At 47.0% G+C, this 13826-nt stretch overlaps 2 protein-coding genes across 9 annotated transcripts in view; both read left to right on the forward strand.

The window, feature by feature from the left end:
- The window catches only part of BCL9 (BCL9 transcription coactivator), a 54643-nt gene extending 45876 nt beyond the window's left edge, over positions 1–8767 (forward strand). For all 8 annotated transcript variants that reach the window (XM_052703604.1, XM_052703590.1, XM_052703612.1 and 5 more), the window contains 5 exons: positions 102–291; positions 755–854; positions 1299–3528; positions 4884–5144; positions 6527–8767. In XM_052703604.1, the coding sequence (XP_052559564.1) occupies positions 102–291; positions 755–854; positions 1299–3528; positions 4884–5144; positions 6527–7644 (3899 nt within the window). In that variant the 3' untranslated portion in view covers positions 7645–8767. The remainder of the gene's footprint in view (positions 1–101; positions 292–754; positions 855–1298; positions 3529–4883; positions 5145–6526) is intronic.
- Positions 1–13826, forward strand: part of GPR89B (G protein-coupled receptor 89B) — a 168469-nt gene that overhangs the window by 46656 nt on the left and 107987 nt on the right. The gene's annotated exons all lie outside the window — the stretch shown is intronic.

The raw sequence follows: 13826 nt of genomic DNA on the forward strand, positions 1-13826 counted from the left end.
CTTCAGAGGAAGATAAACTCTGTCAGTTTGCAAATGCGAACCAGAAACGGTTTCAGGAGAGGTGCCAAGATGTGATTTCTCCTCTTCTTTCCTCCTTCCAGACTGCAATTCTGCTGATCATGTGAAGTCCCAGGATTCTCAGCACACACCGCACTCCATGACACCTTCAAATGCTTCAGCCCCAAGGTCTTCCACACCTTCCCATGGCCTGACTGCTGCTTTGGAACCAGCAAGTGGGCAGAAGACTCCATCCAAAGTGGTTTATGTCTTTTCTACTGAGATGGCCAACAAGTAGGTAGATGCTTGAATGTCTTCAGGGAGAGGGGCTTATATTTTTATTCCCTTTTCATGAAACTCTCAGGTGCCCTTTCTCTGTCATGTGTGTTTTCGTAGCAAAAAAAGCAGTGCTAAGTGTTTTGACGGTGCGTCCCCGGTTGGTGTGGGGAAGAGGCCTCTTGCTCTCTGAGAAGTAATGATATATTCCTATGGGGTGCATTTTTGGCAGATGTCAATAAGATATTGATTTGCAATCCACACAGCAAGTATAAGCTGGAGTGACTTAAACCTAGGTGTGACCCCTAAGAGTTGTTGAGTTCGTGGATGTAAGTATTTTCCTTTTGCTGCTTATCTGATATCAAATATGTGGGGTTAAGTCTTTTATCCTTCTGCCAGCTGAAAGGGGAAGGATGCTGATTAGGAAAGTTTGATTCTTAGCTTCAACCGGATATGTGTGTCTGTCTGTCTATCTTTGCAGGGCTGCAGAAGCCGTGCTGAAGGGACAGGTGGAAACCATTGTGTCCTTTCATATCCAAAACATCTCAAACAGCAAGGTGGAACGAAACACTGTACCCTTGGTAGGGAGCTGCCTGCAAGTGGGTGGGAAGGGAAATGTTAAGTGTGCTTGTGCATGTGTGATTCAGAGAGATGGGTGATGCTCTGAAATAAGTTTTAGGATGGAAAGGAGAGAGATGGTTGTTCTGCAAATAAATGTCTTGAATTATCCAAAGGAATGTTTATCTTGCAATACTTGGGTAGTGTATTTCCAACCCATCGATCATGCAGAGCTAATGCAGAAGGAAGGGGTACCTGCTGTAACGCTTGAGCAAAAATATTTGGGTTTTTTTGTTTTGTTTTTTTTTACGGCCAAAATGCTGCTCTGTAAATGTCTTTTACAAGGACGCTACCCTTCCTTGCAGAGCCTGGGCTGGTGGGGTTATGACAGGACATTGTTATTGGCACCTCTGCTTATGTGGCACAGCTGTAAGAAGAGAGTGATGGCACGTGGCTTTCTCTTTCAGAACCCCCAGATCAATGCACTTCGGACTGAACCCAAACCCCTGCCGCAGCCACAGCCCCCTACTGCCCAGGACCAGAACCCTCCTCAGAACGCCAAAATGCAGCCGACTGCACCTGTGTCAGCACCAGTATCCAAATCCACTGGTCCCCCGTGTCCCATAGACCAGGACAGTCCCAGTGTGGAAAGCAAAGTGATGTCTGTGGGCAGCCCTGCCAACTCGACCCCGCTGCAGACAGAAGGATTTGGGCAGAGTTCAACCCCCAATAATCGAGCAGTTAGCCCCGTTTCCCAAGGTAGCAATAGCTCTGCTGCAGACCCCAAAGGTCCTCCCCAGCAGGTGTCTGGTGGGGACCCAGCCAGTTTGGGTGAGAATCCAGACGGACTGTCGCAGGAGCAGCTGGAACATCGAGAGCGCTCTTTGCAGACCCTGAGAGACATACAGCGCATGCTCTTCCCTGATGAGAAGGAGTTTGCTGGAGGGCAAAGCGGAGGGCCACCTGCAAATTCTGGGGTGATGGATGGGCCCCAAAAGAAACCTGAAGGGCCAATACAGGCCATGATGGCGCAATCCCAAAGTTTAGGCAAAGGGTCAGGGTCTCGGACAGATGGAGGGGCTCCGTTTGGCCCTCAAGGACACAGGGACATGCCCTTTTCCCCAGATGAAATGGGGCCACCACCAATGAACTCCCAGTCGGGACCTATAGGCCCAGACCACCTGGACCACATGACTCCTGAGCAGGTGGCCTGGCTCAAGCTGCAGCAGGAGTTCTACGAGGAGAAGAGAAGGAAACAAGAGCAGGTTGTTGTGCAGCAGTGTTCCCTGCAGGACATGATGGTCCATCAGCACGGGCCTCGTGGGGTCGTCCGAGGCCCCCCTCCTCCCTACCAGATGACCCCCGGGGAAGGCTGGGGACCTGGGGGTCCAGAGCCCTTCCCTGAAGGCATGAACATGTCACACTCTCTGCCCCCCAGGGGTATGGCCCCTCATCCTAATATGCCTGGGAGCCAGATGCGCCTGCCTGGTTTTGCGGGAATGATGAACCCTGACATGGAGGGCCCCAGTGTCCCAAATCCTGCCTCTCGGCCAGGGCTTTCAGGAGTCAATTGGCCAGACGACGTGCCAAAAATCCCAGATGGCCGAAACTTCCCCCCTGGCCAGGGTGTCTTCAGTGGCCCTGGCCGAGGGGAGCGGTTCCCCAACCCGCAGGGCCTGCCGGAAGAGATCTATCAGCAGCAGCTGGCTGAGAAACAGATGGGCCTCCCTCCTGGCCTCAACATGGAAGGCATCAGGCCTGGCATGGAGATCAACAGAATGATCGCCTCCCAGAGACACATGGAGCCTGGGAATAACCCCATCTTCCCTCGCATGCCAGTGGAAGGGCCGATGAGCCCCTCCAGGGGGGACTTCCCAAAAGGAATGCCCCCCCAAATGGGCTCTGGCAGGGAGCTGGAGTTTGGGATGGGCCCTGGTGGCATGAAGGGGGACATGGGCATGAATGTCAGCATGGGCTCCAACCCACCCCTGGTACCTCAGAAGTTGAGGGAGGCGGGAGTCGGACCGGAAGAGATGATGAAACTGCGACCGGGTGTCTCGGAGATGCTCTCCTCTCAGCAGAAGATGGTGCCGCTGCCGTTTGGGGAGCACCCGCAGCAGGAGTATGGCATGGGTCCCAGGCCTTTCCTTCCCATGTCTCAGGGCCCGGCAGTTGGTCTCCGAAACCTCAGAGAACAGATAGGGCCTGACCAAAGGACTAACAACCGGCTCAGCCACATGCCGCCACTACCTCTCAATCCCACCAGTAACCCTAATAGCCTCAACACTGCTCCCCCTGCGCAGCGCAGCCTGGGCCGCAAGCCCTTGGATATCTCCGCAGCCGGTCAGGTGCATTCTCCAGGAATCAATCCTCTGAAGTCTCCCACCATGCGCCAGGTCCAGTCTCCCATGATGGGGTCTCCCTCGGGGAACCTCAAGTCTCCTCAGACGCCCTCCCAGCTGGCAGGAATGCTCGCAGGCCCCACCGCCGCAGCTGCCGCTGCTTCCATCAAGTCCCCCCCGGTCTTGGGGTCTGCTGCTGCTTCTCCTGTCCACCTCAAGTCCCCGTCTCTCCCCGCACCTTCTCCAGGATGGACTTCGTCTCCGAAGCCTCCTTTGCAGAGCCCTGGCATCCCCCCGAATCACAAGGCGTCTCTCACCATGTCTTCTCCAGCCATGCTGGGGAACGTGGAGTCGGGTGAGTGTTGCCTTTTCCAGCCCGGCCCGGCTCTTTGGCTTCGATGGGTTATCCAGAGGTTTGGAGAGGGCTCTCGCATGGGTGTCAGGGTGAGGGATGGTCTTTGGGAGGACAGTGGAGTGAAAGGGTACTCCTCGGTGTCTTTGGGCTGTTGGTGGCACATGGCATCCACAACCTTGCAGAGGAGCAGGCTGTACCCTGCAGCCAGGCTCCAGGCGCAGAAGCTCTTTCCAACCTGGAGAGATGTTGCTGAGAGCCGGCCGGAGGCTGGGAGAGGCTTGCCCACGTTGCCCTCTAGTGCTGCCGTGGGTAACAGCGCTGCAGAGGCTCGGCTGGGACGTGGCTGGTGAGACTGGAATCTCCAGCAGCAGTGGTGACAGGCAGGGTGACCCCTTACATCACATGAGCAGGGCTGCTGGCTGCGTCTCCCTGCCGTGGGCTGTGCGGTAGGGGAGCCAGCCTGGCTGTTGGTGTCTGCCCAGCACGAGCTGCAGCTCCTGCAAGTCGGAACCAAATGCTTCAGTCTGCGCCTGAAGGATGCCTTTATATCTAATGCTTTCAAAGTGGAAATGTTCTGGCACCGCAGGATTTTTGTCTTCTCTGTTCTGTCTTCCCTCTTCTGGGGTGGGCTAAAACGTGCAGTGAATTTTGAGGGATGGTACAACTTTGATTTAACGTCTTTCCTTCAAATGTGTTCTGAGGGGTGCAGAATTCATTGCTAAAGAACAAAGGAGGTTGGAAGTGCAGATATTTCTAATTTTGGGAGGCGAAGGATTATGTTAAGCCAATAGGTACTGGTGTGAGCCGTGAACATATATACATGTATAAAATTAAAAGTGAAATTTGAAGGAGTTTTGTTTGTAGCTCCTAACGTATCTTGTCAGAAATCTGCCCATGTTTCTCAGCATAATATCTGCTACATCTCTTCATTGCACTGCATATGTCTCTTGTGCTTGTTAGATGCCTCCTAAAGAAAAAGAGAAAGGCATTACAGTTGACACTTGGTGGGTGCAGGAACAATTAATTGACCCTGTATTCAGTTTGGATTTCTGTGACTAGATGTGGTACATACATCTGTCTTCAGTGCAAGGAAGTCAAATTGTAGGATTTGCAGACTTGCCTGATCATTCTTGTGAGTTTGTTCAGGCTCAGGATAGTTACAGTATAGTGTAGGATAACAAATGTTAACCGTCTTGACTGATGGATAGGCTTATTTTTCTGGTTACCTTGCACAGGCATTGACTGCAGTAGTCAGATGGTCTCCTGTAATAAAAGAGCTTTCTAGTTTTTGAACGCTCTAGAAGAAGAAACCTTGAAAAGATCTTAAAGAAAATTTCCCCTCCTCTTTTCCTAAGGTGGTCCACCTCCTTCCACCGTCAGCCAGCCTGCTCCTGTGACTCTCCCTGGAAATCTTCCCTCTAGCAGTCCTTACACAATGCCTCCAGAGCCGACCCTCTCCCAAAATCCTCTCTCCATTATGATGTCCAGGATGTCCAAATTTGCCATGCCCAGCTCAACACCGCTCTATCACGATGCCATCAAAACTGTGGCCAGTTCAGATGATGACTCCCCTCCTGCACGCTCCCCAAACTTGCCTCCTATGAACAGTGTACCAGGTAAGAAATTCAAGGGAACATAAGCTCAAGCTGTCAGACAGCACAGTGGGGATTTTTATGGAAGTTTAATCAGATGAAGATGGTGAGAGGTAAAACCTTGAAGGATGTAGAGCCATGGGTTGTTTTCAGGGAAGGCAGTTGCAGTTCTCTGAAGTGGAGAGATGGGAGTTCTCTTTGCAACTAGTTTTTCTGACTGGAAAGTGTATTTTCTTTGTAAAGCATCTAAACTAGGAAACTGTTTATGTATAGGAGAGATTTCAGCACAGGTTGAAGGAAATTACTTGTGCGAGTGAAAGCTGCTCATGGGGGTAAATGCCAGACCTACAATGTACTATCCAGAGAAAACTCTTCTTCCTTTGTCTTCTTCAGGCAGTGTCACAGAAGCTTCACAGAGTTGTTCTGTTGTTGACACTGAATCATCTGGTCTCTTCTCCTCCACTATGTTTTATGTATTGCCTTTGTTACAGAATGGAGTGTTAAAGCAGTTTCTCAAAATTTACTCATACTTGGTGTGCATGTAATGATAACCTCAGCTGGGATTGAGGGAACTGTCCTGGTACCTACCTGAGAGGGTGGGAGGGAAGGCAAAATAAAATGCTGTTCTTTTGGGCTTTCTCATGGATCATCATGTTTATATGATAAATCCAATTTCTGCTGACAGTTCTGTGATGATGGGTACGAGTTTATTAAATACGAAAGTAGCTTGTAGCCCCTCCACCCAGCTGAATTAATACAGTTGAAAGAGAGGATGACTGGATGTTTGAAGAGAGTGGCAATTAGTAATGAATTCTTGATGAGTTTACCTGTAGCTATGCTATTTGTTTCACACAGTAGTAATGAGAATTGCTAAATATACTTGGGAAAGCTGGCTTACCTGAGTCAGTTTGATGATAGCTCACTGATCTCCACTATCTAGGCTTTGCGAGCATTGTCTCATTCATCTCAGGTTTTGAAAGGAGGTTGTCACCTCCTCCTGGTGGACAAATGTCCATACCTTGGTAATCTGCCACAGACACGTTTGTCACCAACTGCCTGAGCTAGAGTGCCAGGAAAATAGTAAAAGTACAAGATGGATTGAGAGGCTGCTTACAGAGCAGGCTTTAGTTCCTTTTTGATAGAGCAGAGACAAAGTTAGATAAACTGTTGTGCAAGTGGCATCAATTTTCTGGTTAAAATATCACTCTCCAGAGCCACTACTGATGCTTTTTTTTTATTAGCAATGATTTTTTTTTTTTATTTTTTTTTTATTTTTTAAGTTCTTTTTCGTGTGTGTGTGTGTGTGTGTGTTTGGACTTGGTAACCATGCAGAAAGCTCTCTGATATCTTTATTATTTGTTTCTTGTTGGCTGTAATCTAAATCCGATTCCTTATTTTTTCCCTAGGAATGGGCATTAATTCTCAGAATCCTCGAATTTCAGGTCCAAACCCAGTGGGTCCAATGCCAACCCTTAGCCCCATGGGAATGACCCAGCCTCTTTCCCATAACAACCAGATGCCCTCTCCAAATGCTATGGGACCCAATATACCTCCTCATGGGGTCCCCGTGGGACCCGGCCTGATGTCACACAACCCGATGATGGGGCACGGTTCCCAAGAGTCTCCAATGGTACCTCAAGGACGCCTGGGCTTCCCACAGGGGTTCCCTCCTGTACAGTCTCCTCCACAGCAGGTGCCCTTCCCACACAACGGGCCCAGCGGTGGACAAGGCAACTTCCCAGCGGGAATGGGTTTCCATGGAGAAGGACCTCTGGGGCGTCCCACCAACCTGCCCCAAAGTTCGACAGATCCAGCACTTTGCAAGACTGGAGGCCCTGGTGGTCCAGACTCCTTCACTGTTCTCGGAAACAACATGCCTTCGGTTTTCACTGACCCAGAGCTGCAGGAGGTGATCCGTCCTGGAGCCACGGGCATCCCTGAATTTGACCTGTCCCGGATTATCCCGTCGGAGAAGCCCAGCCAGACGCTACAGTATTTCCCTCGCGGAGAGGTGCCAGGCCGCAAGCAACCGCAGGGCCCCGGGCCCGGGTTCTCCCACATGCAGGGAATGATTGGAGAGCAGACCCCGCGGATGGGACTAACGTTGCCTGGCATGGGGGGCCCCGGGCCAGTGGGAACTCCGGATATCCCCCTTGGGACGGCTCCGTCCATGCCGGGTCACAACCCGATGAGACCGCCGGCCTTTCTGCAGCAAGGCATGATGGGGCCGCACCATCGCATGATGTCACCAGCACAAACAGCAATGCCTGGCCAGCCTGCGCTAATGAGCAACCCTGTGGCTGCCGTGGGCATGATCCCAGGCAAGGACCGAGCCCCCGCCGGGCTGTACAGCCACCCGGGCCCCGTGGGGTCACCTGGGATGATGATGTCAATGCAGGGCATGATGGGACCCCAGCAAAACATCATGATTCCCCCCCAGATGAGGCCCCGAGGTATGGCTGCTGATGTTGGCATGGGAGGATTTAGCCAAGGCCCTGGAAACCCAGGGAACATGATGTTTTAAGCTGCTACCGTAAGACTGGATGTTCCGATCCTTGTCAAGATGAGATTCCAAGTCCTGAGGGCTTTTTTGGGAGCTTCAGGAGTACAGTTTGGCCATGCAATAGGTGAAAAGAGACCAGAGAACACTTTGGGAAATCTCGAATGTATGGAATTACCTGAAAAAAAAAATTATTCATTTTAACAGGTTGTTTTTTTTTTGGTTTTTTTTTTTTTTTTTAAGATTTATTTTTTAAAAATTATTTTTGTGGACTTGGGTATCCCGTGATGGCACCTGCTTTGAGAATCTGTAGCTGTATTTTGAGAATTGCCATTTGTCACAAGTTGCACCATTCTCTGTATGTTTACGTCCTTTGGACTGGCTTCTCCCAGGACTCTCAGTTATTTTGTTGTTTTTTTTTTTTTTTTTTTTTTTTGTGTACTGTACTATATTGTAAAAGGGATTTTAGCAGAGACTTTAGTCTTTGGGGTGAGAGGAGAATGGGATTCTAGGCTGTTTACTTTAGGTGGAGAATCCATCTTCAGAACTTCGGACTATTTTCCTTCAACTCCAATGTATAGAAAAACCAAACTACGACCTCAGAGCAGAGTATTAATGAAAAGCACAAAAAGGAACTTAAGTTCAGTGAGGGGAATCTTTTAAAAGAAATAAATAATAAGTTAAGGACATATTTTTCAAATTATGGCGTGCTGTCCAGCACCTTCTGTCTCTCCCTCCCACTCTTTTATTAAATAGGCTTCTCTCTCTCTCCGTCCCCCTTCTATCTCCTCCTATGGCAGCTGCAATACATTGTGTTATTTTGGGGGGTAAATCTAGGTGCGCCTCTCCTCACGTGGGGACTCTTCCCACTTCTAGGAAGGGGCTGGACTTGGACACTGTTACATTCTACAGTAGTCTCTCTCACTGTTTCCTATTCTCCTTTTCTTAGAAACCCCAAGTGATTTTATTAATGTGGGAGTGGAACAGACACTAAAAGTTATCCAGAATTTTTTTTGTGGTTATTTTTTTTTTTTTTTTTTTTTCCTCCCCAGCGTAAAACGTTCTGTGTAACCTCCATTAAATTTGGTACAAAACCACTCGCCAGGGCTGTGGTGTCAGAAAAATAAAATATATTGTTTCTTACAAAGATGAACTGTCTTTTTTATCCAATCCAGTTGTTTCCTATGTGCATCGAATGGCTGGCAAGATGACTATTTGTTCTTTCCTGTGATCACAGATAGTCTGGTGGCTAGGTGGGGCAAGCTGTGGCAGCTCGTAAAAATCAAGTCTGTAGGAGCCACGTGCTCTTTACAAGGTGCTTCTGTTTGCTTACTCTTGAATGGAGCTTGGTTTTCCTTGGAGTGAGGCCTTATTTCTGAATGCCCTAGGGATGATGGTTACGATCTTTCCTTACTGGCAGTTCAAAGATAACGCCTGCTGTTTCTATTGCTTTCTCTTGGCAAGCGCTTGCAGCTCTACAAGGTAGGTGGTTTCAGTTTTCCCAAAGCAGCAAAGTCCACCTGCTGAGCACTGGAGTCTTAGAGCTGTGCAGGGTGCTTGGGCTGTGTCCCCCTTGCCCCCTTCGCCCCCCAGGGGGCTTTGGATTGGGTAGCATCTCTGACTTCTGTCACTCGGAGGTTGAGATAGCAGGGAATGGATGAACTTAAATAACAAAGGTGAGAAAGAAGTTATCAGTGAGCAGATTTTTATCAAGATGGCCCTGCTGGGTAAATTATTGCTTTGCTGCAGTTGTCATCGATTGCTTCCTAATCCTGCCTTTTCACGCTTGCCTTCTGAGTTTCAGTGAGCAGGTTTTTGGGTTTTGTCTATGAGAAGCAAAGGACTGGATGCTAAACCAGGTCTGTGAGTTGAGCCCCACTGCTGGAGACAACTGGGATATATCAGATCTGTAGAGAAGGGAGCAGGCCTCTGTAGCTCTCTGCTTGCCCTAGCACTGTGTATGCAACATGTAGTCTCTTCCTCTCACTTGTCCTTATTTGAAATTACTTAAATTAGTAGTTTCCTCAAAAGGCTGTCAGTTTGTGTGAAACTTCACATGCGAATGAGCACCTTTAATATGCTTGTGTGTGAGGGTTTGTGAAAGTTGGCTGATGTTTAAAGGATGGAAAAAGAGTTTCTGTCCATGACTGTTTTACCAAAGTTTAGTTGCCAGTGTTACAAAATGAATGAACCCACACACATCAGAAGGCACGCAGTCTTCAAAGCATTGTGTCGGCTGTTCCAAATTCACCTTTGTGCTGTCATGCAAATTTGAAATGATTTTGGGTGAGAATTACTCTTCTGACAACGTGTGGGATGTGTGTTGTGGTGCTTCCCTCTAACAAGACAAGTAGCGTGCCTGAAGCATGGGCTTGTCAAGATTTCAGACAGCTGACAATGACACAGTAAGTGTTATTCCTGTACAGTGGAGTTACCTTTTCTGTAAATGGTTGCACAGTTCCTTTTTCAGGATCTTGGAAATTGTCATAGTGCAACTTTTTTAAACAGTTCTGCTGCTGCCATGTTTGGCTGTTTTACCATGTTGAACAAGGCGAACTCGACTGTCATGGTAATAAGCAGAATTCGTTATTTTTTTTTTCTTTAATACGTCTTCTCCATTCTTTCCTATACATGTTGAGGTATTTTGAGTAGCAAAGGATATGAAATGACTGCATCAAAGGCCCTTAGCAAGTGAAAAGATGCATTTTTAAGATGTTAGGTAATTAAAGCTCCTTCTGCGTCCAACTTCAAATGTTGGCATTTGGTGTCTTAACAAGATTTTTCCTGCAGAAAATGCAAGAGACTTGGCTTCTCCTGCATCACATAGGTCCCCTTAACCTCAGTGGCATTCCTAGCTACGAGATTCAAAGGCTTCAGCTGGATCCAGTTAGAAAAAAAAAAAATAAATTGGTAGATATGGACTGAGCTGCCCTGTTTTGTTCTAATCTCACTTTTCCCCCTTCTTAGCTCTCAAATGCAAAAGCTTTCTAGCTGCCAGCCTTGCATATTCACCTTAGGATGTAAGTTCAGGCTCTGCTCTCTCCTGCTTGTTTTTAATAGTAGCTATGACTCAGCTCTGGTAGTCATGGTGCACTTGAAGAAGGATAATGGGGCTGCCATTTTTAGTTCCTCTCCTCCATCGATTTTTTTTTTTTCCTTCTTCTTCTTTTTTTTTTTAATTTCCAAATGCTCCTCCTCTACCTTTTGTTTGAAAGAATGAAATAGACTTTATTCATACGTGCTTGGCTGCTCTTCCTCTCTAGTAGCATGGGAGGAAACAGTCTGCTGTTCAAATTATCTCATCCCAGATGGCTGCGCAGCCGGAGCGCAGAGACTTAAAAGGTAAACCCAGCAGATGGTGAACTTCTGAAACGCAAAGTAATGTGCCTGCTAAATCAAAAGTTTAAAATGTTTTAAATCTGTTTGTTTTAAAGCAGTAGACTGTTGTGAACAGGTCACCTGTGAAGTACGCTGGCGGTTTTAAGCACTGCCCAAATGAATTTCAGCTTTGTGCCTGTATTGTGGGTTAGCTAATCCACCAAAGGGTGTTACAAGCAACGTTCTAGACCAACTGGCTTAGTACCGAACTCCTAGTGGTACCCAATGGGTAATGTTTCAGAAAACAGACCAATGTGTGGAGATCTTCTTCAGTGTTGGTTGGGATTTGAGTACTGGCTGTGCTTCTGGTATGTTGCACGGGTCCTGACTTGGGGTAGATGTGAGAAACTGACCCCTCCTAAGGAGGGTAAGAGGGTGCTTCACTGTATTGATTAAGTAGTAATCCTAAAGCTATCCCAAGATGTAAGTTTTGTGTTATGTAGCCTGTGTCATCATCCTCATGAGGTGACCTCTAGCTGAAAGATTTTCCTATTCTGAAGCAGTCCATGTAGTTTCCAATTATTTCTGTTAATGCTCTTGGTTGTGATAGATGAGTAACACTGAGCTTTATTGTGTTAGTCATGTTTAAAGATTAAAGCACATTATCTAGAGTGGATTTTTTTTTTCAGGCCTTAAACTCCCAACTCAAACTGCTAGCTTTATTATGTTGGATTCGTTGACAAATATAGAATCCTGGAATCATTAACGTTGGAAAGACCTCTACAATCATCCAGTGCAGCCATCAGTACATCACCACCATACCACTAAACCACGTCACTCAAAATATATTAAGCTCAATATCCGCTTGATCTTCATGTTCAGCCAGTAAGTCTTCAGTGCTTGTGGTCCTTCACTGAGCGATGTCCTCTCAACTTACTGCATAACCACGCTTTACACTCCTGGTTACTTCTGTTTGAGGCAGAGTGTGAGGCAGAAAAGCAGTGCTGTTTTGTTTGAGATGCTAGAAATCTTGAGAGCAGCTCAAGTTCATGAGGGAACCTGAGGCTGAACTCCGTTAGTTCACTTCAGCAGCACTCCTACCAACAGCCTTGGGGTAAGAAAGTTTCAGATTTTCTTTGTGTCCCATTAGTTTGGATTTGTCTTTTCTGGTTCTTGTGGAAAGTAGGCTATTCCGTATAGATGCATTGGTTCTGGAGGGAACTTATGTCTCTCTCTCTGTATCTTCTTTATATACACACACACGCACACATACATATACACAATTTTACTATTTTTATTTATGTATTCATTTTCTCAGAAATGCCTCAGCTCTTCTGCAGTTTGGCACTTGCTAGCTGTTTCCTGTGATCTTTGAACCCTTCCACTGTCCCATCAATCCCACTTCCAAAATCAGTATTTAAATGTGCCTCCTTCCATGACAACTTTGGAGATGTTTGATGGGCTTTAGCCAGTGTGCTGTCCAAGCAACTCTGTACCAAGGAGAAGGATAAGGCAGAGTTTGGTGCAGAGGGTGGTGCAGAAATCTTTGAGACAAGTATGAATAACCTGTTCAGAGGTTCCTTCCTAGCTGCTGCCAAGATGTTGGCTTGTTTTTCTAAAATCCTTTGCTGTTGTAATAATGTATTTCAGTACATTTCAGTATGTTTTCCTGCCTAGAGCAATTAGATTATTTTAATAGCGCGAATGCAATGCCCTCTAACAGTCATAGGAGCACTAGAATAGCTTATGCTGCTGAATTCTGTTGATCTTGAGTGTGTTGCAGTTTCTGAATGTTGCAACTGCATTTGCCACTCAATTTTGCTGGGACATGCTCTTGGCTCTTGTTTCAGAATGTGCATGAATTCCTGCTTTGCTTACCATCACAGCTCAAGCCTCCAGCAACGTTCCTTAATATCCCCCTTCTGAAGCAGTCCCTGTCTTGCAAATGGCTTCCAATCGTACACCTCGTGTTTCAGTCACCACTCTCCATGTGCTTCATACCATGCCTACGAGAGAGCTTGATTAGAGCGGATCACGATGTTCTTAAGCAAGGCCATTGATTTTTATATAACAGTATTATGGTTTTAGGCTGTATAAAGAGCTCAGTGGAAAATAGCAATGTTTTGTTTGCTTTTTTGACAGCTTCTAATAGCAGTTCAGTGAGACCTCCAGCAATGTATTTAATACTCAAGTCATTCTGTTCACTGTGCACGGTGTCAACAAGTAACTGTAGTGGGGGTAGCCTAAGGAAAGAGTAGCATTAAATCATCCACCCCACTCTTCCTGGGAGAAGGTACCCAAATGCCTGCTGATGCAGATGCTGATAGGTACCACCTATCTGTCAGTGGTTCACTTTTAACATTGCTGCAGTGAGAAGGAGTATTGCAGAACCAATGCTGCAGCACCACTTCAATAATTGGTCCCCCTGTTTTAGCCTTTCCATATCTCCAAAAAAGTAGGATCCAAGTTTTATTCACCGAGAGAGAAATTCTGGCAATATAGTGGTCCTTGTACTGTCCTTTAGGAAAAACTGTCAGCATCACAGCTAGAAATACTTCTGTTGGCTATGCTGGTAATGCTCCTTTTTTAGCAAGTGCATCGTACGAGGGCTGCTCCAAAAATAATGCCTTCTGTTGTATTATGATATTAGAGGTGGATGTTGGTGATGTGGCAGCAAAGGTTGAACCTTCCCATCAATACTCTGTTACATTTTGTTGCTGCAGAACAGATGGTAGCAGAGGGGCAGTCTTACCAAATGGCATCTGATGTGGAAGTGCAGATGAAACAAAGGTGTGTCATTAAATTCCTTCATGTGGAAAAAATGGCACCTATGGACGTTCATCAATGCTTGCTGAATGTTTATGGAGGCAAAACAGTGGATGTGAGCA

This window comes from Tympanuchus pallidicinctus, unplaced genomic scaffold, assembly GCF_026119805.1.
Source record: "Tympanuchus pallidicinctus isolate F22 unplaced genomic scaffold, pur_lepc_1.0 scaffold10, whole genome shotgun sequence".
Lineage (NCBI taxonomy): Eukaryota > Metazoa > Chordata > Aves > Galliformes > Phasianidae > Tympanuchus > Tympanuchus pallidicinctus.